We start from the raw sequence: 23,966 nt of genomic DNA, 5'->3' as shown, positions 1-23,966 counted from the left end.
GGCTTCTCTTCTCATTTCGAGACTAATGTTATTTCGTACATTGTCCCTGATACAAATAAACTTATTAAACTAAACTAAACTTATTAAACATTAAATTCATCGGTTATAAACCAGTTATGGAAACGTCAGTGTGTCTTTAGATCATTCATAGATGTTTGATTATTGATCAGCTCATTGATCCCAGAGTTAAACATTAATAATAATAATTCCTCCTCCTTTTAATGTTTTACTGTTTTCCAGCAGATACACATGAGGATATGGACCGAAGGACCGAAGGATCAAAGGACCTCAAAGTCTCAAACCATAGAAACTCAGAACCTCAGGACTAATTAGGCCTACCTCACAGTCTGAGAGCCTCAGAACCGAAGGATCAAAGGACCGAAGGACCTCAAAACTCAAAAACTCAAAGTCTCAGAACCTCAAACCTCAGTAACTCAAAACCTCAGAAACTCAGAGCCTCAAAACCTCGAACCTCAAAAACTCAGAGCCTCTTCATTTGTTCCTTCTGCTATCATGATGCTGAACAGTGTTAAATAGTGAGATAATTGACAGCTGTCTTGACCACACAGTCTGTTTTATCCTACCTTGTTTGAATGCACTTGAATGCGCTTTGTCTCTGTATGCACTTGGAAATTAATTACTCTGCCCAATATGTGTTATGTTATGTGTTGCTTTATGTGCTGTTTTTCCTAACAGATGTTGATTGCTCTGTGTGTGTGTTTTATGTGTATTTATTGGTATTGTATGTTTTTATGTACTTTGGACATCCTGGCTGCAAATCAATTTCCCAACTGGGACAATAAAGAGAACTTTGAACTTTGAACCTCAAAAACTCAGAGCCTCAAACCTCAGAAACTCAGAGCCTCAGAACCTCAAGAACTCAGAGTCTCAAACCTCAAAAACTCAGAGTCTCAAAGCCTCAAACCTCAAAACCTCAAACCTCAAACCTCAAAACCTCAAACCTCAAAACCTCAAACCTCAAACCTCAAAACCTCAAACCTCAAAACCTCAAACCTCAAAACCTCAAACCTCAAACCCTCAAAACCTCAAACCTCAAACCTCAAAACCTCAAAACCTCAAACCTCAAAACCTCAAACCTCAAAACCTCAAACCTCAAACTTCAGAAACTCAGAACCTCCAAAACTCAGAGCCTCAAACCTCAAAACCTCAAACCTGAAACCTCAAAAACTCATGGCCTCATGGCCTCATAACCTCAAACCTCAAAAACCTAGAGCCTCAGAACCTCAAAACCTCAAAGCCTCATAGCCACAAACCTCAAACCTCAAAGCCTCATAAACACAGAGCACCAAAGGAGTGAAGGACCTCAGAACCGCAGAAACTCAGAGCCTCAGAACCTTATAGACTCAGAACCTCTGGGCCTCAGGAGCAACATTAGAACAGTAACAACGTATTTGACCTTTGACGTTTGTTTTGTTTTCTTCTCTTTGTGAACTCTGGTTGAACACTCTGGTGTGTGAGATGTTCAGGTGCTGACAGGTTCACCTGTCGAAGGACGCTGGTCTGGAGGCGTTGTGACCAGTCGCCATCAACTTTCCTCCTCTCCTCCATCTGGTCCTTCGTTGACCTCTGACCTTTGACCCGAGGCCGTGGTCTCCGTGGTCTCCGTGGTCGCCCTGTTCTCCGCTCGGTTCCTCCTCCTCGGTCCTGAAGAAGCAGCGACTGGTTTTAATTAAAGACTTCTGGGGCCGTGGGTGAATTCACGCCGGTCAGAAACAATAACCGTCTCTCTGTCGTTACACAATAAAACCTCCGATGCTGCTGATTGGCTCCTCAAAATCTGCCTGGCAACAGCACTGTTTTTGACTGAGCGGAGAGAAGAGGCTCAGCGTTTCCGAGAGGCCGAGACACACAACAGGCCCCGGCCGAGAAGCTCCAACGAGTCGAATCCCTGAAAGCCCCAAACAGACAGAGGAAGAACTCCCAGATTATTTCAGCTAAGTCCAAAGAAATGAGCTGATTTTCCATCTGAGGAGATTTAACACAGATTCACTCGGAGGCTTAAAGTCTTGTTGACATTTATATTTCATATCCATCTGTCCATCTCTCTGTTTATCTCTCCATCTTCTCCTCCTCCGCTCCACTTACATTCTTCCCCCCGGGGACGTTTTCTTCGCCCTTCTCATTTTACCAGATGCATGCTGGGAGCCGGCCAACATGAATTCCTGACCGCGGCCGCCCGGCCTCCTCCCTGTGATACCTGCACACACAGGTACGAGGGCTAACGTTACCGCGCCGACACAACCACACAACGACACAATAACCCCCCGAAAGCTGTCGAGGTGACAGAACGAGGTCGACGAGGCGTCAAGAGGCGCAAGGATCGACTCACCAGATCACACGTGACACTTGACAGACTGAAACTGAGACAACAACGTTCAGCTGAGGAGACAAACACAACAACAACACAAACTTCACATTTCACAGCTCTGGTTTTAAAGGGCCAACGAGGAGTTTTGTAAAAGCAAAGTGTTTCCACACTACATTTATGAGCCTCCGCACCGTGAAATTCTTTGACCGGCGCAAGACAGACTCATGTTTTCATTCATCAAGAATTAAAGTCAGAGGTTGGAAGACGATCACATACCGTCGTAGTTCCCACCATAAACGGAGATTCGGCGGCGTTATTCTCATGACTCGCCACGAAACCGAAAGTAAAGAAACGCTGGTCGGCTCGCCCAGCATTTCCACCACCACTAATAATAACAAAATAACCATAGAGACAAAACCATAGATTTATCTAAAATGGACCATTAACAAGTGGTAACGTAGATTCATCCACATTAATATCAGACTTTTTTATAACCAAATAGAAACTCCTCGTTGTCCCTTTAAAGGTGTTCAGAAATGGCCGTTTGTCCTGTTTGTTGTGCCTCCTGCTACGAGTTGCCACACGAGTTTTCCCGAGTTAGGAAAACGATTTTTCGTTATCGAGCGGGCGGGATATTCAAAGTTTGGGGTGAGACCGAGCTCGGTGTGTGTGTGTGTGTCTCAGACGTTTGATTGACGGATGACGGTTCCAATATCAGTGGCTGATGAATCATGAGCAACATGCGCCTGCATTATCCAATGCGAAAAAAACTACCCCACTTTCATCCCGGATTTACTCGAAAATTAGCCTAGAAATCTAGCTGCACCCTAGCGGCAGCAAATCTATTTGCTCCGTAGGTGGGTCTAGAAACAAGCCATAGACCAGAGCGGCATCTGAGAATGACTGATGCATCCTGGGTAATTTAGGGGCAGCGCCCGGCATCCCTCCATTGAAAAGTTCATCCTAACTGGCTTGACAAACTAACTAACAGAAAGTTGTCTATTAACAGGCTGTTTACAGACAACACTGAGCCAAAACCTCCCGGTGATTCCACCAAATACGTGTAGATGTCTGGGTCAGACATTTCTGGCCACTGTGTGGAGTCATTGATCACTGTGGGAGGCTAAAGGAGCATACCGCTAGATTCATTCATTGTAATTTTTCGAGATAGCGTGAACGGTGGGTTTCAAAGAGGGTGTCAAAATAATTATGAGACATAGTGCTACAAAAGAAACAAAAAATAAAACATTCAAATTGATTGTTAGTTAGTTAGTCTACGCTCCATCAAAACACAAAAAGCCACTGAGTGCAATTTAAAAATGCCAGGTGCTGCCCCTAAATTACCCAGGATGCATCAGTCATTCTCAGATGCCGCTCTGGTCTATAGGAACTTTTTGAGTCTGGAACACCGTTTGTGTTGACCAATCACAGCGCTCTATCTGTTTAGAGAGTCGTTGGGCGGCTTAACGCCATGACGACATACATTTTAATTGGCTTGTCAGGCTAACGTCATCCTGCTCTTTGCTCTGATTGGTCGTAGCGCTACCCTATTGGTGCAGAGGCAGTTTGAAAGACAGCCTTCATCCCGCCCCCTGGATTGAGCCGAGGTCTACCGCTCGTTGCCAGACTAGACATGTTCATGATGTAGTCTGGTGTGTCAGGCTACTCGAAAATAGAATTTTGCACAAAGTTTGGCCTACATCGTCTGATAGATGAGTTATTACACTAATGTTAAGACCCACAGTGGAATCAAATTCATTTTTCTTTCTTTAAATAAATAAACAGTTCAGTTATTAGTTGTTTTTTTTACCTGTTTGATTTGAGCTTCACACGTTAAAACTTTCTGGACTCAGTTTCTTTGCAGACGATGTGGTTTTGTTCATCGGTCGGGACCAGATTAAAACGAGGCAGCGATGACGTTTGGTTTGATTCCCTCTGAAGTCACAGCTGTTTTAGTACTCTCCCATCCACCTGAGGGATGGATTGCAACTTGAAGTTGGGACTCCGACTCGGCAGTACTTTTTGATGCTCGAAAGACATCAGTTTACTGTGGCCGGCCATGTTTTCCGAGGTTGCACAATGAAACGCATTTACCTCGGAAGTCGGAATTTCAGACCCGTTTCTTTCCGAGTTCCGAGTGCAATCGAACGCAACATCAGTCACACGATCCACCATGAACAGAAACCTGAGGTCTGAACGCTGCTGTCCACAATATACAAGACTGGACCAGGACCAGGACCATGAAGACTGTCATCACTGCCTCGTTGTAATCTTGTCCAAAGAAACTAAGTCCAGAAAGTTTTAATGTGTGAAGCTCAAATCAAACAAGTAAAAAAAAAAACTATTAATAACTAAACTGTTGACATTAAAAGAGATGTTCAACATTTAGTTAAATTGGCCCATCACCATAACCCCTATAGTCATAGCAGTAGGTTCGTTACCTTTAATTGTCGGTGCAAGCTATTTTTAGAACGGTGGAGCAGAGCCGTGAGCTGCTCAGAGCTACGCTACGGAGGCTCATTATGGGATTTCTTGGTTTCCCTCATCAAACTCATCAAATACACAATCCAACAACTCCACAACGCTCTGGTGGACAAGTTGTGACCTGCACATTCACCACACTATGAGATAATAACACAACGTTACCACACAGAGTTGTTTTAGAGGGAAATGCAGAGACTGATGATGAAAAACTGTCCCTGAAGGCAACGTACATCAGTGGTTTTGCATGAACAGCTGTGAACATCTGTCGTCCTGAGTCTGAGTGACAGTCACCGACCGGTCGTTTCCTCTTGATGTCAAAGTTAAAGAAAGTTTCTCTTTTTGTGTTTTTTTTTGTTTCTGTTTGTTTGTTTTCTGTTCAGCCTGTGAATATTCTCATTTGTCCAGGTCGTCGTTATTTATCCCAGAAGAAATTTAAATCAAAAGCAACTGGACTTATTTGGTTATTTGTCTAGGAAGACGTTTCACCTTCATCCAAGAGGCAAGAGGCATCTGACCAGCTAGTTGGACCAGTCTCAGCCTGGTCAGACGCTACATGAACTGATGAACACTGCAAAAAAAATCAAATATCTTACCAAGAATATTTGTCTTATCTTTAGTCAAAATGTCATTTCTAGTCAAAACAAATCTCATTCTACTTAAAATAAGACACATCATATAAAAAGCAGCTTGTTTTTAGACACTTTTTCCTTCTTTCAAGCAGATTTTCAATGGAAATAAGTAGAAAAATCTGATAGTGGAGCAAGTTTTTCTTTCTTATTACAAGCACAAAAAACTTGCTTTCACTGGCAGATTTTTCTACTTATTTCAAGTGAAAATGTGTTTGAAACAAGTGAGAATTGTCTACAAACAAGTTAATTTTTAGGTGATGAGTCTTATTTTAAGTGGAAAGAGTTTAGTTTTGACATTTTGACAAGAAATAAGACAAATATTCTTGGAAAGATTGTGAGTTTACATCGTCTTCCTAGACAAATAACCAAGTCCAGTTGCTTTTGATTTACATTTCTTTGGGGATTGTTTTCTGTTAAACTTATTTTGTTCATAATGTTTCTGTTGCTTCATCAGAGTCTCTGCTCTCTCTCTCTCTCAGGTCGACCTGTCACTGAAGCTCCTCCCCCCTCCTCCTCCTCTGATGTCACAGCTCCAAGGTGTGTGTGTGTGTGTGTGTGTGTGTGTGTGTGTGTGTGTGTGTGTGTGTGTGTGTGTGTGTGTGTGTGTGTGTGTGTGTGTGTGTGTGTGTGTGTGTGTGTGTGAGGGAGCTTATTTAAAGGGCTGCCTCTCGACACCGGCTCAGCATCACCAGCTTACCGCCTGCTGCTGCTGCTGCTGCTGCCAGGGAATAAACTTCCTCCTCCGAGCCGAACCGAACCGAGCCGAACTGAGCTGATCAGACTGCTGCAGAAACAACCAGAAACAGCCAGTAAGAACAGACTGCTGCCCGACTGGTTTATATCTGACAGACAAGATCTTTATCCACTGACTGACCAAACATCTAGAGGGATTTGCCGCCTGGTTCACCAGTCAGCTGGTTGGTTGAATCTTTACTAACCAGCTGTTTCTGTCTCTACTTTTACTGCCTGGTTTAGGCTACTAACTGTTTAACCTGTTGAACTTCTCAACTTTCTGTCCGTTTACTGACTGGTTCACTGAACTAATGAGTTGAGTTTTTACTGGTTTCTGCCTTGTTGACTGGTTTTCTGACCAAACATCTAGAGGGATTTACCTCCAAAAGGTTGGTTGAATCTTTTACCGACTGGTTGTTTACTGATAGTAATCAGCTGTTTCTTTTTCTGCTTTCACTGCCTGGTTTAGTGACTGTTTATTAACCTGTTGAACTACTTAACCAGCTGTTTCTCAGCTTTCTGTCCATTTACTGACTGATTCACTGAACTTTTACTGGTTTCTGCCTTGTTGACTGGTTTTCTGTCCAAACATCTAGAGGGATTTACCGTCTGATTCACCAGTCGACTGGTTGGTTGGTTGAGTCTTTACTAACCAGCTGTTTCTGTCTCTACTTTCACTGACTGGTTTAGAGTACTAACTGGTTATTAACCTGTTGAACTAGTTAACCAGCTGTTTCTCAGCTTTCTGTCTGTTAACTGACTGGTTCACTGAACTAAATGAGTTGAGTTTTTACTGGTTTGTGCCTTGTTGACTGGTTTTCTGACCAAACATCTAGAGGGATTTACCGACTGATTCACCAGTCGGCTGGTTGGTTGAATCTTTTACTGATAGGGTTACTAACCAGTTGTTTCTTTTTCTTCTTTTACTGTCTGGTTTAGTGGCTGTTTATTAACCTGTTGAACTACTTACCAGCTGTTTCTTTTTGGTTATTAACCTGTTCACTGCAAAAACTCAAAATCTTACCAAGAATATTTGTCTTATTTCTAATCAAAACAAATCTCATTCTACTTAAAATAAGACTCATCACATAAAAAGCAGCTTGTTTTTAGACACTTTTTACCTATTTCAAGCAGATTTTCACTTGAAATAAGTAGAAAAATCTGATAGTGGAGCAAGTTTTTCTTTCTTATTACAAGCACAAAAAACTTACTTTCACTGGCAGATTTTTCTACTTATTTCAAGTGAAAATTTGTTTGAAACAAGTGAAAATGATCTAAAAACAAGTTGATTTTTAGGTGATGAGTCTTATTTTAAGTGGAAAGAGATTAGTTTTGACTAGAAATGAGACATTTTGACAAGAAATAAGACAAATATTCTTGGAAAGATTTTGAGTTTTTGCAGTGTTGAACTACTTAACCAGCTGTTTCTCAGCTTTCTGTCCGTTTACTGAACTAAATGAGTTGAGTTTTTATTGGTTTCTGCCTTGTTGACTGGTTTTCTTAGTGTTTGATTCACTGATACTCAATAGCTGCTGTTAACTGGTTTACTGACTGGTTTACCCACAGGTTGGGTGGAGTGTTTTCTTGGTAACTTGCTGACTGTTTGCTTTTACTTTCTTTAATGAGCTGTTTATTGGTTAACAAAGTGTTAATTGTGTCTTTTACTGGCTGTTTCTTTGTTTTACCGACTGATCGTTAAGTGTCAGGGTTGTTACTAACCAGTTTCACTAGTTGACTAACAGCAGAGTTTACTGGCTGGGTTTAAATTAGGTGACTGATTGGTTTGTTTGTTAATGAATTAATTGAGAACTGGTTCAATAACCAGCTGGTAAATTATTGTTAATGACTGATGAGTGCACTGCAAAAACCTCAAAATCTTTCCAAGAATATTTGTCTTATTTCTAGTCAAAACAAATCAAATTATAGCCTACTCAAAATAGCTTGTTTTTAGACACTTTTTACTTCTTTCAAGCAGATTTTCACTTGAAATACATGTAAGTAGAAAAATCTGATAGTGGTGCAAGTTTTTCTTTCTTATTACAAACACGAAAAGATTTTTCTACTTATTTCAAGTGAAAATGATCTAAAAACAAGTTAATTTTTAGGTGATGAGTCTTATTTTACGTGGAAAGAGATTAGTTCTGACTAGAAATGAGACATTTTGACAAGAAATAAGACAAATATTTGGCTATTGGAAAGATTTTGAGTTTTTGCAGTGTGTTCTCTATTTGACTGACTGTTTGTGTTGCCATGGAGATATTTACCGCCTGTAAACTGAGCTCGCTGTGTTTCAGGTGCAGAAATGTCTGTTCTGTTCGTGCTGCTGCCGCTGACAGGTACAACACACCTCAACACCGGTCACATGATCTCTCTCTCTCTCCCCTTTAGTTCATTGTATTTGATGCTCTCTCTCTCCCCTCCTCCCCCTCCCCCCCCAGGCCTCCTCTCCTCCCTCGCTCCGGTGTTTTCAGCCTCAGACTCCAGCGGTCAGTATCTCTGTTTTATTCTGCTCACCTAAACTTGTTGAACCAGTTTGAGTTTGAATTCATTTCAGATTAAATATTTCTTAGAAAAAAGAAAAGAAAAAGAAAAAAGGATAACACTTTACCACAGGGTCCCTGGCTTAATTAACGTTAGTGTTAGTAGCTACATTATTAAGCATTAATTAACTGTTTACAGATATATTAACAATCATTATTATGCATTACTTAGGATTAGGAAACACATTCATGAATGTAGCCTATTAGTAAGCAGTTAATTCATGTTTGCTACTCAAAGTTAGTTAATACATTGAAGTTGAATAATGTACCCTGAGGTTTCTCCTGGTTTTCCCTGTTAAAAGGGTTTTCCATGGAGTTTTTCCTCAGTGGATGTGAGGGTCTAAGGACAGAGGATGTTGTTATGATGCCATGTAAAGCCCTTTGAGACAAACTGGTGGTAAAAACGGGCTATATAAATAAAATTGCCTTGCCTTGTAATTACATAGTTGACTTTCACATTCATCTTTTATAAAATTATGAAATATGTGAATTTTAGAGAGTGGCCTACATTTGACAACTTGTTTTAATCATTATTTTATGGAATAAAGTAGTTTTACAGTGTAGAACAGTCAAGAATAGAGACAAACATGAATGAAACAAAAGACGTTAGTTAGTACATTATTAAGCATTAATATATAAACTAATGTGTTAATTAATGCTGAGTAATGCATACTAATTACAAGGCAAGGCAAGGCAAGGCAAGGCTGTACTAACTAACGTTAATTAAGGGACCCTTATTGTAAAGTGTTACCGAAAAAAGTTTTGTGACAGTGTGCCACTCTGTTCGTTACATTATGACATCACAAAGTCATTATGTTAATGTTCATTAAACTGATGAGTTGGTTCGAATGTGTTTCCTCCTCCTCCTCTTCCTCTTTTTCTCCTTTTTCTTTTTCTACTTCTTCTTTTTCCTCTTCTTTATCATCCTCTTCTCCTTTTTCTCCTCTTCCTTTGATGAATCCCTCTCTCCGACAGACGGATGAAACTCTACTCCTCCTCTGTGTGTTTGTATTGAGCCAGAATCAATCCGACCTGAGCTCCGTCCGTCCGTCCGTTCGCTCTTCAACAGAGCTCGTTTGTTTCTCACTGATTCTCATGAATAACGTTACGTAACGGTGGTGAATCTGTCTGTTGGACGCCCCGGCGACCATGCCGCTACCATGGAAACGACGCACTGTTATTGTTGTTGCTGTCTCATCTTCACTGGAAAATGAGTTTTTGTTGCATAAATGAGATCAGCAGCAGGAAACATGACACTGAAGATGATGTTCAACTATTAATATTTAATATTAATGTTGTTCATCACATAGATTACTTTCACATTCTTTTTTTATAAAATTATGAAATATATGAATTGGCCTACATTTGACAACTTGTTTCAATCATTATTTTATGGAATAAAGTAGTTTTACAGTGTAGAACAGTCAAGAATAGAGACAAACATGAATGAAACAAAAGGAACACTGCAAAAACTCAAAATCTTACCAAGAATATTTGTCTTATTTCTAGTCAAAATGTCATTTCTAGTCAAAACAAATCTCATTCTACTTAAAATAAGACTCATCACATAAAAAGCAGCTTGTTTTTAGACACTTTTTACTTCTTTCAAGCAGATTTTCACTTGAAATAAGTAGAAAAATCTGATAGTGGAGCAAGTTTTTCTTTCAAAAAACAGATTTTTCTACTTATTGTGAAAGTGAAAATTATCTAAAAACACGTTCATTTTTAGGTGATGAGTCTTATTTAAAGTGGAAAGAGATTAGTTTTTACTAGAAATGAGACATTTTGACAAGAAATCTGACAAATATTTGGCTATTGGAAAGATTTTGAGTTTTTGCAGTGTGTTCTCTATTTACTGACTGATAGTGGAGCAAGTTTTTCTTTCTTATTACAAGCTCAAAAAACTTGCTTTCACTGGCAGATTTTTCTACTTATTTCAAGTGAAAGTTTGTTTGAAATAAGTGAAAATTATCTATAACAAGTAAATTTTTAGGTGATGAGTCTTATTTTAAGTGGAAAGAGATTCGTTCTGACTAGAAATGAGACATTTTGACAAGAAAGAAGACAAATATTCTTGGAAAGAGTTTGAGTTTTCGCAGTAAATAAGAATTTTATTTACATGAATGTTAAAGAGCTGAAGTGTAACCGGTTGTTTCCTGAACGTCTTTGTGTGTCTTGTGTCTTGGAGCAGTGCCGTACCCGGTCACCTGCGTGACCCGGGGGGCCGACCTGCTGGACGACGGCGCCGTGGTTCTGTGTCCGCCGGACTGCACCCAGTGGAGGGTGTCGGTGTTCGGGACGGGGGTCTACGCCTCGGTCTCCTCCGTCTGTGGAGCCGCCGTGCACAGGTCAGACTTCACACCTCATCCACATGTTGAATATAATCACCGCAACACAAGAGACTTCCACAAATGTTTCTTTAAAAGCATCTCTACATGTACGACACTAATTTTAGACACAACTCCTTCTACTGATGAGGTAAACACTGCAAAAACTCAAAATCTTTCCAAGAATATTTGTCTTATTTCTTGTCAAAATGTCTCATTTCTAGTCAAAACTAATCTCTTTCCACTTAAAATAAGACTCATCACCTAAAACTTTACTTGTTTTTAGATAATTTTCACTTGTTTCAAACTAATTTTCACTTGAAATAAGTAGAAAAATATTTTCGTGTCTTCATCATCCTCTTCAACAATTCAAGTAATTTCCAGCCATTTCATACAAAGTCTCACATCTTCTACTTTTAAATCTATTCTCAGCCATTGCTTCAGCTATGTTAGTGCTGGTTCATCAGTTTTCCTTCCTGTCAGGTTAGCTGCAGATTTCAACTATTCAACCATTACATTTAAACATGCAGGATTTCAATGTTTTCTTCTCCCTTTAGCATTTCTACTGCTTTTTACTTTTCAAAGACATTCATCTCATACTAAGTTATATGTTTCAGCTTTAGCATTAGTCTTTTCAACATTGCTTTAGCAGTTTCTTCAGCTAATTTAGCATTGATTCAACAATTTCTTCAGCTCATTCAGCATTGCTTCAGCAACAGCGTTCAGCTGCTTTCAGCATTCACACGCATTTTCTGCAGGAAATGCTATCTTTTTCTAGTTATTATTCAAGATCTGAAAAGACTTCATATATTTTGTTATTTTGACTAGTTGTCATCAAAATTACAATACTTTTATTTAAAATTTGGGAGAAATGTTGTCAGTAGTTTATAGAATAAAACAAAAATGTTCATTTTCCTCAAACACACACCCTATAAATAGTAAAACCAGAGAAACTGATCATTTGGTAGTGGTTTCTGTATGTAAATCACTGTGCAGCACTTTCGTAAATTTTTATGTTTTGGAAATATAAATGAAGTGGATTGGATTTTTCAAAAGCTGTATGTTTATATATGTAAATGTCACATATAAACTATTATTAACACAGCTGATCTGGTAACATAATCGTCTGCTGCGGCTGAGGAAGCTCTGTGAACAGAAATAAAAACACTAGTGCTGTCAGTTTTTATTCTCATCTTTAATATCCAGTAGCTTTAGAGCAGTGATTCCCAACCTGTGGGCCGCGGCCCCCTGGTGGCCAGAGGAGGGAATGGACAAAGTGGAAAAGGTTGAAACCACCGGTGAAGAGGCACAGACAAGTTTTCTGTTTTCTGTTAAAGAAGAAAAACACGTAAAAGTGACCGACCAATCAGATTCAAGTATTTCAGAACCTTTTTAACCTTTTGTAGTTTCGTTTATTGTGACAAAGTAAAACTCTTTGCGTGGCTCTCGTATAATAATGTTCGTAATGATTGGCTCTGTCTTAGAGGTGTGTGTGTGATGCAGGTTTACACACACACACACACACACACACACACACACACACACACACACACACACACACACACACGTGGCCCAGCAGCTGCAGCTGTGACATAACCAGGAGGCGCGTGAGAGCATCAACCAAACACACTCACCAGGAGGCCGATCAGGAATGAAGGATTAAACTCTCAACCCTGCAGCACCTCCTCCTCCTCCTCCTCCTCCTCCTCCTCCTCCTCTTCCTCCTCTTCCTCCTCCTCCTCCTCTTCCCTCCTCTTCCTCCTCTTCCTCTTCCTCTCTGAACGTTTCCTGTCAGGAGAGACTCTCCTCCTCCATCATGTGGTTCACTGCAAAAACTCAAAATCTTTCCAAGAATATTTGTCTTATTTCTTGTCAAAATGTCTCATTTCTAGTCTAAACTAATCTCTTTCCACTTAAAATAAGACTCATCACCTTTAAAATTAACTTGTTTTTAGATCATTTTCACTTGTTTCAAACACATTTTCACTTGCAATAAGTAGAAAAGTTTTTTTTTGCTTGTAATAAGAAAGAAAAACTTGCTCCACTATCAGATTTTTCTACTTATTTCAAGTGAAAATATACTTTAAAGAAGTAAAAAGTGTCTAAAAACAAGCTGCTTTTTTTAATGTGATTAGTCTTATTTTAAGTAGAATGAGATTTGCTTTGACTAGAAATAAGACACATATTCTTGGTAAGATTTTGAGTTTTTGCAGTGCAGAAGCAGAACCAGAACGGACACTGATCAACACTGCAAAAAATCAAAAATCTTACCAAGATTTTCACTTGAAATAAGTAGAAAAATCTGATAGTGGAGCAAGTTTTTCTTTCTTATTACAAGCAAAAAAAAACTTTTCTACTTATTGCAAGTGAAAATTTGTTTGAAACAAGTGAAAATGATCTAAAAACAAGTTAATTTTTAGGTGATGAGTCTTATTTTAAGTGGAAAGAGTTTAGTTTAGACTAGAAATGCTCGTCCTCCTGGACCTCGGCCAGACTCGTCAGCTCACAGGAACTAATGAGCCTGACGTGTTACTATGGAGGTCGACCCGGGTCCAGAGGAACCGGTCCACCCAGAGGTTAATCCGCCCATGATCCTATAGTGAGCCCAGAGGACACGGATCAGGTTTACTGTAAGCTTTATTAAAGGGATAAGTTCACCCAAAATTGAAATTTCTCACTCATGATCTCCTCCCCCTCATGTGGACTAAGGGCTGGGAGAAGTTTCAGAGTCCTCCGTGGCTTCTCTGAGTTACAGGGGGTCTCGGCGTAGCAGTGCATGTCCATATGACGGTTGCAAATGGATACCAACTGTCTTCGTAACAAAAAGACACACCAAAAAACATCCAGATACCTCCATGCTGCTCGTATGTAATGTCCGTCTTGTATTGAAGCCCCAACATGAGAAATTGTCCCGAAAAAATTTTTTAAGCTTGTTTGTAGCGGAAGCTGAGTGAAATTTGAATTTTGGGTGAACTATCCCTTTAACCAACGCTGTGCTGGTTCTGGTTTTGGTTCAGAGCCAAAGTTGGAATCAGTTTTACTCATTCCCACAGACAAAGAACTGGACCAGCAGGGTATCAGGTTGGTAGCAGTTCTCTGGTCTAGAAGCTTTAAAGGGATAGTTCAACATTTAGTCAAATTGGCCCATTCCCATAATCCCTATAGTCATAGCAGTAGGTTCGTTACCTTTAATTGTCGGTGCAAGCTATTTTTAGAACGGCGGAGCAGAGCCGTGAGCTGCTCTGAGCTCATCAAACTCATCAAATACACAATCCAACAACTCCACAACGCTCTGGTGGACAAGTTGTGACCTGCACATTCACCACGCTATGAGATAATAACACAACGTTACCACACAGAGTTGTTTTAGAGGGAAATTCAGAGACTGGTTGCTGAAAAACTGTCCCTGAAGGCAACACGCATCAGTGGTTTTGCATGAATTTCCCTCTAAAACAACTCTGTGTGGTAACGTTGTGTTATTATCTCATAGCGTGGTGAATGTGCAGGTCACAACTTGTCCACCAGAGCATTGTGGAGTTGTTGGATTGTGTATTTGATGAGTTTGATGAGCGAAACCAAGAAATCCCATAATGAGCCTCCGTAGCGTAGCTCTGAGCAGCTCACGGCTCTGCTCCGCCGTTCTAAAAATAACTTGCACCGACAATTAAAGGTAACGAACCTACTGCTATGACTATAGGGATTATGGCAATGGGCCAATTTGACCAAAAATATTGAACTATCCTTTTAACAGTAAGAACAAAAACACGCACATCCCAAAAAAACCTGAGGCTAGGTGCAGGTCCACAAAAGGAGACACAAGTAGAAAAAGAAGAAGACCGCACACCAGCAATTGCTCCCGTGACAATTTATTGTCACACACAAGAAGTAACGTTTCGGGCTCAGCCTTCATCAGACATGACAACTATCCTTTTAACCTCATTTCTAGTCAAAACTAAACTTTTTCCACTTAAAATAAGACTCATCACCTAAAACTACTTGTTTTTAGATCATTTTCACTTGTTTCAAACAAATTCTCACTTGAAATAAGTAGAAAAATCTGCCAGTGAAAGCAAGTTTTTTGTGCTTATAATAAGAAAGAAAAACTTGCTCCACTATCAGATTTTTCTACTTATTTCAAGTGAAAATGCATGAAAGAATTAAAAAGTGTCTAAAAACAAGCTACATTTTATGTGATGAGTCTTATTTTTTAGTAAAATGAGATTTGTTTTGACTAGAAATAAGACAAATATTCTTGATAACATGTGTCCATGCTGCTGTCGGTGGTTCTGAGTGTTGTGGTCTCTGGTCCTCAGGGGGGTTCTGGGTCCGGCCGGCGGCCCGGTCCGGGTCCACCGGCTGCAGGGTCGGCACCACTACATGAGCTCCTACGCCCACGGCATCCAGTCTCAGGCGCTGTCCTGGTGGACCGCCTCCTTCAGCCTCACCAGTAGGTCATCCATCAGCTGCACTGCAAAAAACTCTACGTCTTTCCAAGAATATTTGTCTTATTTCTTGTCAAAATGTCTCATTTCTAGTCAAAACTAATCTCTTTCCACTTAAAATAAGACTTATCACCTACGAATTAACTTGTTTTCAGATCATTTTCACTTGTTTCAAACACATTTTCACTTGAAATAAGTAGAAAAGTCTGCCAGTGAAAGCAAGTTTTTTTTTGTGCTTGTAATAAGGAATATCAGATTTTTCTACTTATTTCCATTGAAAATCTGCTTGAAAGAAGTAAAAAAGTGTCTAGTTTAGAGTCTTATTTTAATTATAATGAGATTTGTTTTAACTAGAAATAAGACAAATATTCTTGGTGAGATATTTGAGTTTTTGCAGTGTGATCAATCAGGATCAATCAGAGCCGATATCACCGATCAAACATCCCCCCAATGATGTGTGTGTGTGTGTGTGTGTGTGTGTGTGTGTGTGTGTGTGTGTGTGTGTGTGTGTGTGTGTGTGTGTGTGTGTGTGTCACCAGAGCCCGTCAACGTCCCGTTAGAACTGACCAGTGACACCAGCACCACCGCTCTGCCGCCAGCAGCTCAGCCACTGAAGAAGCCGCTGAAGAAACCGTCGGTGAAGAAAATACTGCAGAGTGGAAACAAAGGTGCTGTTATCACACATCACACGCCGTCACACCGTCTTTCAGTGTTTCAAATCAAATTAAAAAACAGCAATAACAACCATACCAATACCGCCCTACAAAGGCAAAGTGCAGTAAGTATCTGTAAAAATGCCAAACTGAGAAAAACAGCTTTAAGTGTTTTTCATTGTCAGGTTTAAGCATCAAATGATGAATAACTACCAAGTCTATAATTGGTTAGATAAAGGTGGACTGAATTAAATGTATTTTGTATTTTGTCTTTCTGACCAATTTTGACGGTTTTACATCATATTTTGTGATCAATCTTGACAGTTTTATGGCAGACACTGCAGTTTACTTTGGTTTTGGTGCAGATACTGCACTTTGGCTTGGTTTTACTCCAATGGAATCATAGAGTAAATTATAGGATGTAGGGAGTACAGTTACTCTTTGCAGATGCTGCACTTTGCCTTGGTTTCACAGTGCTTTTTTTGGATGGACAGCAAAATAAAAAAATGGAAATGTTGGTACTGCTGGAAATGTTAGCAGTACCAATATTAAATTCTACCAGATAAGAGAATAGAGAATATGCCTTTACACTTTTGATTGGTCAAAGAAAAAAAAATTGAAAAAATACAGATACTGCACTTTGCCTTTGTAGGGCAGAATAGACTGTCATATAAATAAAACAATTACGATCACGTCAATAGTAGTAGTCAATAGTCAATAGTAACCATTAATAAAATGAGTGAAAAAGAAGAGCGCTTTAGACAGTGCAGCCAGATTGTTTTATTCCCAGTTAAAAATTTAGAGCTGATTAATAATTTTAATCGCAGTAGGGATAAAAGAAAATTTATATTTGTTACTTACGTTTACATGCACAGCTTAAATGGACATCGAGGAGGGGCGTAAACTTAAACTCTGTCTCTAATTAAGGCGTATACATGCTGGAGAAAGTCGAATTCCAATGACATTATCTGGGAGTCTTAAGTTGTTGGAGAACTCCGATGTTAGTCGGACTAACGCGTTTACGTGCACTCAGTTGTCCAGTTATAGTCGGATTAAGGCAATAATTTGGTTTTGTTTCTCCCAAGTGTCATGTAAACGTAGGCTACTGAATGTCTTGCATCCGTTTTTTGTTCTGCACTGTTAAGTTGCCGTACCATGACACAGATTGATTCGATAAAAGTCGTATAAAATAACTCCATTAGTGTTTTCTCCACATTAAAAGTCTTTAATCTGCTCAGAAAACAAAGTCTCTGCAGGAAGGGCCGATGATCGGGTCATGTGACATGTGACACTGAAAATGAACCTTGAGCCTGTGTGTGTGTGTGTGTGTGTGTGTGTGTGTGTGTGTGTGTGTGTGTGTGTGTGTGTGTGTGTGTGTGTGTGTGTGTGTAGACTGTCAGATGGACATCGCCATGGTGATCGACAGCAGCAACAACATCGGGCGGCGGCGCTTCAACCTGCAGAAGAACTTCGTCACCAAACTGGCGGCCATGTTGAGGGTCGGACCCACGGGGCCTCACGTAGGTCTGATCCAGGCCAGGTCAGACACACACACACACACACACACACACACACACACACACACACACACACACACACACACACACACACACACACACACACACACACACACACACACACACACACACACACACACACACACACGGAGACTTCTGGTCTGGGTCGTGCTTTTATTCTGAAAATCCTGTGTGCAGTGATTCTCCCAGGACGGAGTTCCTGCTCTCCAACTTCTCTCAGCCCAAAGAGCTGCTGTTCGCCATCAAGGAGCTGGCGTACCTGGGAGGAAACAGCAACATAGGTGACTCACACCCACGAATATCAAAATCATAAATAGCCTACAAATCCATATTACTTAAGAAAAAATATAGGAATCGAGATACACATGCGAAATTAAGGAGGACAAAAAAAACAACAACAAAGAAAAACAAAATTAGATTAGAAAAAAACAAAACAAGGCCTTTCAAGTGTCCACTGAAATTTCAGGAACATTTTGAAGCATTTTATATTTAATTGTCTTTTTGTAGCTCTGAAAATAAAAGTTTTTCCCACTATACTGATAATGTTATTCAGGTATTCATCTCTTAAATCACCGAAAATTATAGTTTTTAAAGGGAAACAGTCAAAGTTTGAACTATGAACCGAAATCCATTCACCAACTTGACTCCAAAACAGTGCAAGTTCCTCACAGAACCAAAATAAGTGAAAAAACTGCTTCAAGTAAAAAAAACTTCTCGGTGCATGTTTGAGTCGCCACCTGACGCTGTCTGTGGAAAAAATGTACACTTGAAGCAAGTCCAGAGTTGATATTCCTGTGTTTATGACACAAACGGGAGCTTCCCACTGCACCTGAACACACCGAGCGTCAACTTGGGTCTCGACTCCGCCAGACTTTGAATTAGATCTAGTTTTACAAACATGTCGGCTTGTTGAAGTAAATAAACTTCTGGCTGCATGTTTGAGTCTCCATCTGACGCTGTCTGTGGCTTTGAGGGATGGAAAGACTAACTCCTGGTCGCCCGCAGGTAAAGCCATCATGCACACGGCCGAGACCTTCTTCATCCAGGAGAACGGCGGGCGGCGGGGCCACCCCCGGGTGATGATGGTGCTGATCGACGGCTGGCCGTCCGACGACCTGGAGCAGGCCGCCAAGTTCGCACGAGACTCCGGCGTCAACGTCTTCCTGGTGTCGGTGGCCAAGCCGGCGCCCGAGGAGCTCAACATGGTGCCCGACAAGGACTTCGTCAAGAAGGTTCACGACACGACACGACACGTATCTCTGGTGACACGTGCAGCTCAGTTCTGTTTTGGTTTGACAGTGACAGGTGAGGCTGAAGCTCCGCCCCCTTCTCTCCACAGGCGGTGTGCAAAGACAACGGCTTCTTCAGCTACGCCATCCCCAGCTGGTTCAGCACCACCAAGCACGTCAAGCCGCTCAGCCAGAGGCTCTGCGCTCTGGACGGCCTGCTCTGCAGTAAGACACATGCTCACCTGTTCACCTGTTCACCTGCTCATCTATTTATCTGTTCACCTTTACACCTGTTCACCTCAACACTTCTACACCTGTTCATCTATTTACCTGTTCACCTGTTAACCTGTTCACCTGTTCACCTGTTTACCTGTTCACCTGTTTACCTGTTCATCTCTACATCTGTTCACCTCTACACCTGTTCTCCACCACACCTGCTCACCTGTTCACAAGGCAGGCAATAGAGAACCCTCAAATAGATTATTTATTTCTGCAGGTTCGTTGAAAATGGCCGATATAATAGAACTTCAGACCTTAAAAATAATGTTTAAAGCAAAGAACAGATCATTACCAGAACATTTGCAAAGCTTGTTTAAATTGGAGGAAGGGGAGAATAACAGACTGAAGCTTGATTTTAAACATACATTTGCAAGGTTAAGCCTAAAACAAATGTGTATTTCTGTTGCAGGTGTAAAATTATGGCATTCACAAAGCAAGGAATTGAAAAATTGTACAAGTATGTCTCAGTTTAAGAAAATGTTTAAAAAAGAAAAGATAAACGTCTACAAAAAAGAAGAAGGAGAAAGAGAAAAAGATAGATAGACGAGTGGTGTTTTGTTTGTTTTCTTGTCACAACTATGTTTCATCATCTTTAATATTTTGAAATAGAGTATAATACTGGTGTTGAAGTAAGCCAATGTAATTATAACAACAGAGAGGGGCAGGTACTATAGGTTTTCTTCATCCTGCTCCTTTTCATTCATGGTGACAATGTGTAGCCTACATTACGTCATTTTGTGGAACCTTGTTAAGAATGTAAACCATGAATGGAATAAACCAAAAATGAAAATGAAAATGTTAATCTATTTACCTATCTATTTACACCTCTTCACCTGTCCACCTGTGTGTTTCAGGTAAAACCTGCTACAACTCTGTCAACGTCGGTTTCCTGATCGACGGCTCCTCCAGCGTCGGCGAGGGGAACTTCCAGCTGGTCCTGGACTTCCTGTCGGGAGTCGCCAGCAGCTTCGACATCTCGGACGTGGGCGCTCGGATCGGTGAGCGCCGCCAGACTGAGCATGGCTAATTAACTGACTAGTCCAGTAGTTTTTAGCCAAAAAAGGGGTCAACGTTGAACAAATTGCAACAGAAGCAAACTCAACTGATTTTGTATCCTCAAAAATTAATTACAAAATTAATTATTTTTCTGTAACTGTAAAATGTAACAAGACTGAACAAGACATTTTCACCTGCTATACCCAATGTTTAGATCAGGTGTTGTATGTATGCAAATTAGCCATACGTAATGTCATACCTGCTCTACTAAGGCTGTGGCAGTCATCTTGAGATTTAAAGTGGTTTCTTGTCGGTTGACCGATGGAGTCAACTCATTCCAATTTTCAAGCTGGTACCACCACAGCACCTTTATATAATAATAACTTTATACTTACAGTATATATGTGCCGTCAAAACGGTGGAATTTATGCAAATGTATGCAAATTAGCTCATGTTAACAAAGAATTTCAAAAAACTTGTAATACATTTTTTGTTTGTCTTAATGTAAGTAATCAACTCAGTAATTTTCATGGAGATATCTAAAGGTTAAAAAATGTAACCCTATTCACATCAGAAAAATAATTAATAGGCGTATAAATGGGATATATTTGGGTCTTTTTCTAAACTTTCCCCTAATGGGATTCTCTGGGACATTTTCCCCCTCACTCAGGACATGTTGAGGATACAAAACCAGTTGAGTTTGCTTCTGTTGTAATAGGACAAATCGCCTTGTTGTTTACAACTACTTCCGGGTAGAAAACCAGCATGAGAACAATAGTGACGGACGAGGGTTTCGCTATATATATCTAATTTTTCATGTTACTATATCACCGTTTAGACTAATCTGATGTTTGTAAAGTTTATAAAACCAATGATTGGACAAACATTACTATTTACGTGTGCACATTTTTGTAATTAGTCATGGTTATCATAGATTAGCCGGGCTAACGGTTAGCTACCTGTTTAACTTTAATAACTCAGTGACTCAATAAACGCTCCATGAAAAAATATTTTCTCCAGCGGATATCTGAGTTCCAACATGACTGAGCTAACCGGAGTAGTTTCATGTCGTGTCCCACAACGGGAGGGTTTTAACAGCTGACGTCCTGCTGTTAGCTTAGCTACCGCTGTTAGCTTAGCTACCGCCGTTAGCTTAGCTACCGCCGTTAGCTTAGCTACCGTTAGCTTAGCTACCGTTAGCTGTCCCTGTCAGCTGAGCCACTGTGCTTTCTAGACACCGTGATTCCCCCAAACTGAATAAATACAACACATAGCAACACAAAACACACACACAGAAATAGTAATGTTTCTTCAATCATTTCAGATTTGTCTAAACGGTGATAGGGCGTGAAAAATATGATAGCTAAACTCTCGTTCGTTACTATTGATCTCATTCAAATTACGTGCTGGTTTTCTACCCGGAAGTAGAATGTAAACAACAAGGAGATTCGGTCTATTTGTTCAACCTTTTTTCATAAAATGACTGGACTAGACTTATTGATTGATTAGCTGATTGACACGTGGTGTGTGTGTGTGTGTGTGTGTGTGTGGTGCAGGTGCGGTGCAGTTCACCTACGACCAGCGGCTGGAGTTCACCATGTCCGACCACTCCAGTAAGGAGGAAGTCGCCATGGCGCTGAAGAGGATCCCCTACATGAGCGGCGGCACGGCGACCGGAGCGGCCATCAGCTACACCACCCAGCGACTCTTCAGGTAACAGCAGACCTGACCGCTACACCTCAGAGTGGAGATTCATCCGCCGCTAAAAAAAACAAAAAAAAAAACAGTCCCATATACAAATGCTGCGTTTCCCGTTCCCTCCACCAGGCGGACGGGACCAGGGCGCAACTTCCTCATCGTGGTGACGGACGGTCAGTCGTACGACGACGTGAGGAGCCCGGCGCTATACGCACACTCACAAGGTGTGTGTGTGCGTTAAAACAACAGCCAGTCTGAATGAATGAATGAATGAATTTTTATTTTCGAACATGTATAAAAAAATATATGTAACTATTTGTAAATACAAAAGAAAGAAAAAAAAATTATAATAAAAAATAAAAATAGAGCAAAGACATAACAAAACACAGCACATCGTTCGAAAAAGGAGTAGGAAGAAGTAAACAACGTTTTAATTTCCCACCCCTTTTTAACTATTCTTCAGTTTGTAACTACTACATAATACATAATACCTATATAAATATATACCATATATATATACACACATAATAATTATCTAAATCATAAATAATATAATACACCTATATAAATATATACTCTAAATACACATCATAAATATCTATATAAATATATAATTCCAAAAATAAAAATATACTACATACATATCCTTATAAATATATATACATATATCCCCATAATTAAATATATACCATATATACCCTATACTAAGTTAGTTACAATATAACAATCAACACTATTCTATTTATTGATTTATCCCTCATCATCCTCCGTTAACATACTTTCTCTTCCATATACTTGTTTAGAAATAATTTTTTGTAACTTTTTTTTAAACAGATTTATATTTGTACTTTGTACTTTGTCTGTGTTTCGATTCTTCCTTTAAGTCATAACACACCTGTTTCCTCCTCCTTGTGTCTGTCGCTCGCCCAGACATCATCATCTACTCTGTGGGCGTGGCCTGGGCGCCCATGGATGACCTCAGAGCGATGTCATCGGAGCCGAAGGACAGCCACACCTTCTTCACCCGGGAGTTCAACGGCCTCGCCGACTTCATCGCTCCACTCGTCCAAGGGATCTGCAGAGACTTCTCCGAGAAAAACTGAGATTACAAACACAGACACACACAGACACACACATACACACATACACAGACACCCACATTTGTACTTCAGCTGTTGTAACCAAACCTGTCATTAGTCGAGACAAAATGTCCTCATAAACATAGAGGTCCCCACTTTGTAGGGACAAAATCAGGTCCCCACTTTGTAGGTACAAAACCAGGTAGGTAGGTCCTCACAATTCAGTAAGTTCACCTCTGTGTTTCTATACACTGCAAAAACTCAAAATCTTTCCAAGAATATTTGTCTTATTTCTTGTCAAAATGTCTCATTTCTAGTCAAAACTCATCCCTTTCCACTTAAAATAAGACTCATCACCTAAAAATGAACTTGTTTCTAGACACTTTTTCCTACTTTCAAACACATTTTCACTTGAAATAAGCAGAAAAATCTGCCAGTGAAAGCAAGTTTTTTGTGTTTGTAATAAGAAAGAAAAACTTACTTAATCACTAACAGATTATTTTAAGTGAAAATATGCTTGAAAGAAGGAAAAAGTGTCTAAAAACAAGCTGCTTTTTAAATGTGATGAGTCTTATTTTAAGTATAATGAGATATGTTTTGACTAGAAATTACATTTTGACTAAAAATAAGACAAATATTCTTGGTAAGATATTTGATTTTTTGCAGTGTAAGTGTGAGGTCCTTCAGTAACAGTAACAGACTCACCTGTACAACTGTAAACCTCTGACACACAACAAACCTGTGAACCAATGACAAAACAAAGAGTCCTCACTTCGCAGGTCGTCAATCAACAGGTTATACGTTCATATTTATATTCATATTTATATTTATATACTTTGCATGAAAACAAGGTCCTCGGAAGTTTAGGAGAACGAACACGGTCGGACTTCAGGACTTGAAGGCAAATTTAAAAGGTTGAGAACCAAAAACATCCTCATGTCCCCACGAAGACAGAAGTATAAGAAACACACACTCCTAATGTACATATATGATAACACAGGTTTGACAACA

General features: G+C 40.0%; 1 protein-coding gene across 1 annotated transcript; it reads left to right on the top strand.

Moving 5' to 3' along the window:
- Positions 1 to 8,476: 8,476 nt before the first annotated feature.
- On the top strand, positions 8,477 to 22,979 carry coch (coagulation factor C homolog, cochlin (Limulus polyphemus); the record flags this gene model as incomplete). The annotated part of the gene is made up of 12 exons (XM_083998459.1): positions 8,477 to 8,510; positions 10,906 to 11,062; positions 15,355 to 15,488; positions 16,023 to 16,151; positions 17,529 to 17,676; positions 17,852 to 17,955; positions 18,680 to 18,906; positions 19,014 to 19,128; positions 20,037 to 20,180; positions 21,735 to 21,891; positions 22,006 to 22,100; positions 22,807 to 22,979. The coding sequence occupies 12 exons, from the start codon at positions 8,477 to 8,479 to the stop codon at positions 22,977 to 22,979; spliced, it is 1,617 nt and encodes a 538-aa protein (XP_083854585.1).
- Between the last annotated feature and the right edge of the window lie 987 nt (positions 22,980 to 23,966).

Source organism: Trachurus trachurus (assembly GCF_905171665.1).
Source record: "Trachurus trachurus genome assembly, chromosome: 22".
Classification (NCBI taxonomy): domain Eukaryota; kingdom Metazoa; phylum Chordata; class Actinopteri; order Carangiformes; family Carangidae; genus Trachurus; species Trachurus trachurus.
This window is presented reverse-complemented; position numbering and strand designations above follow the sequence as displayed.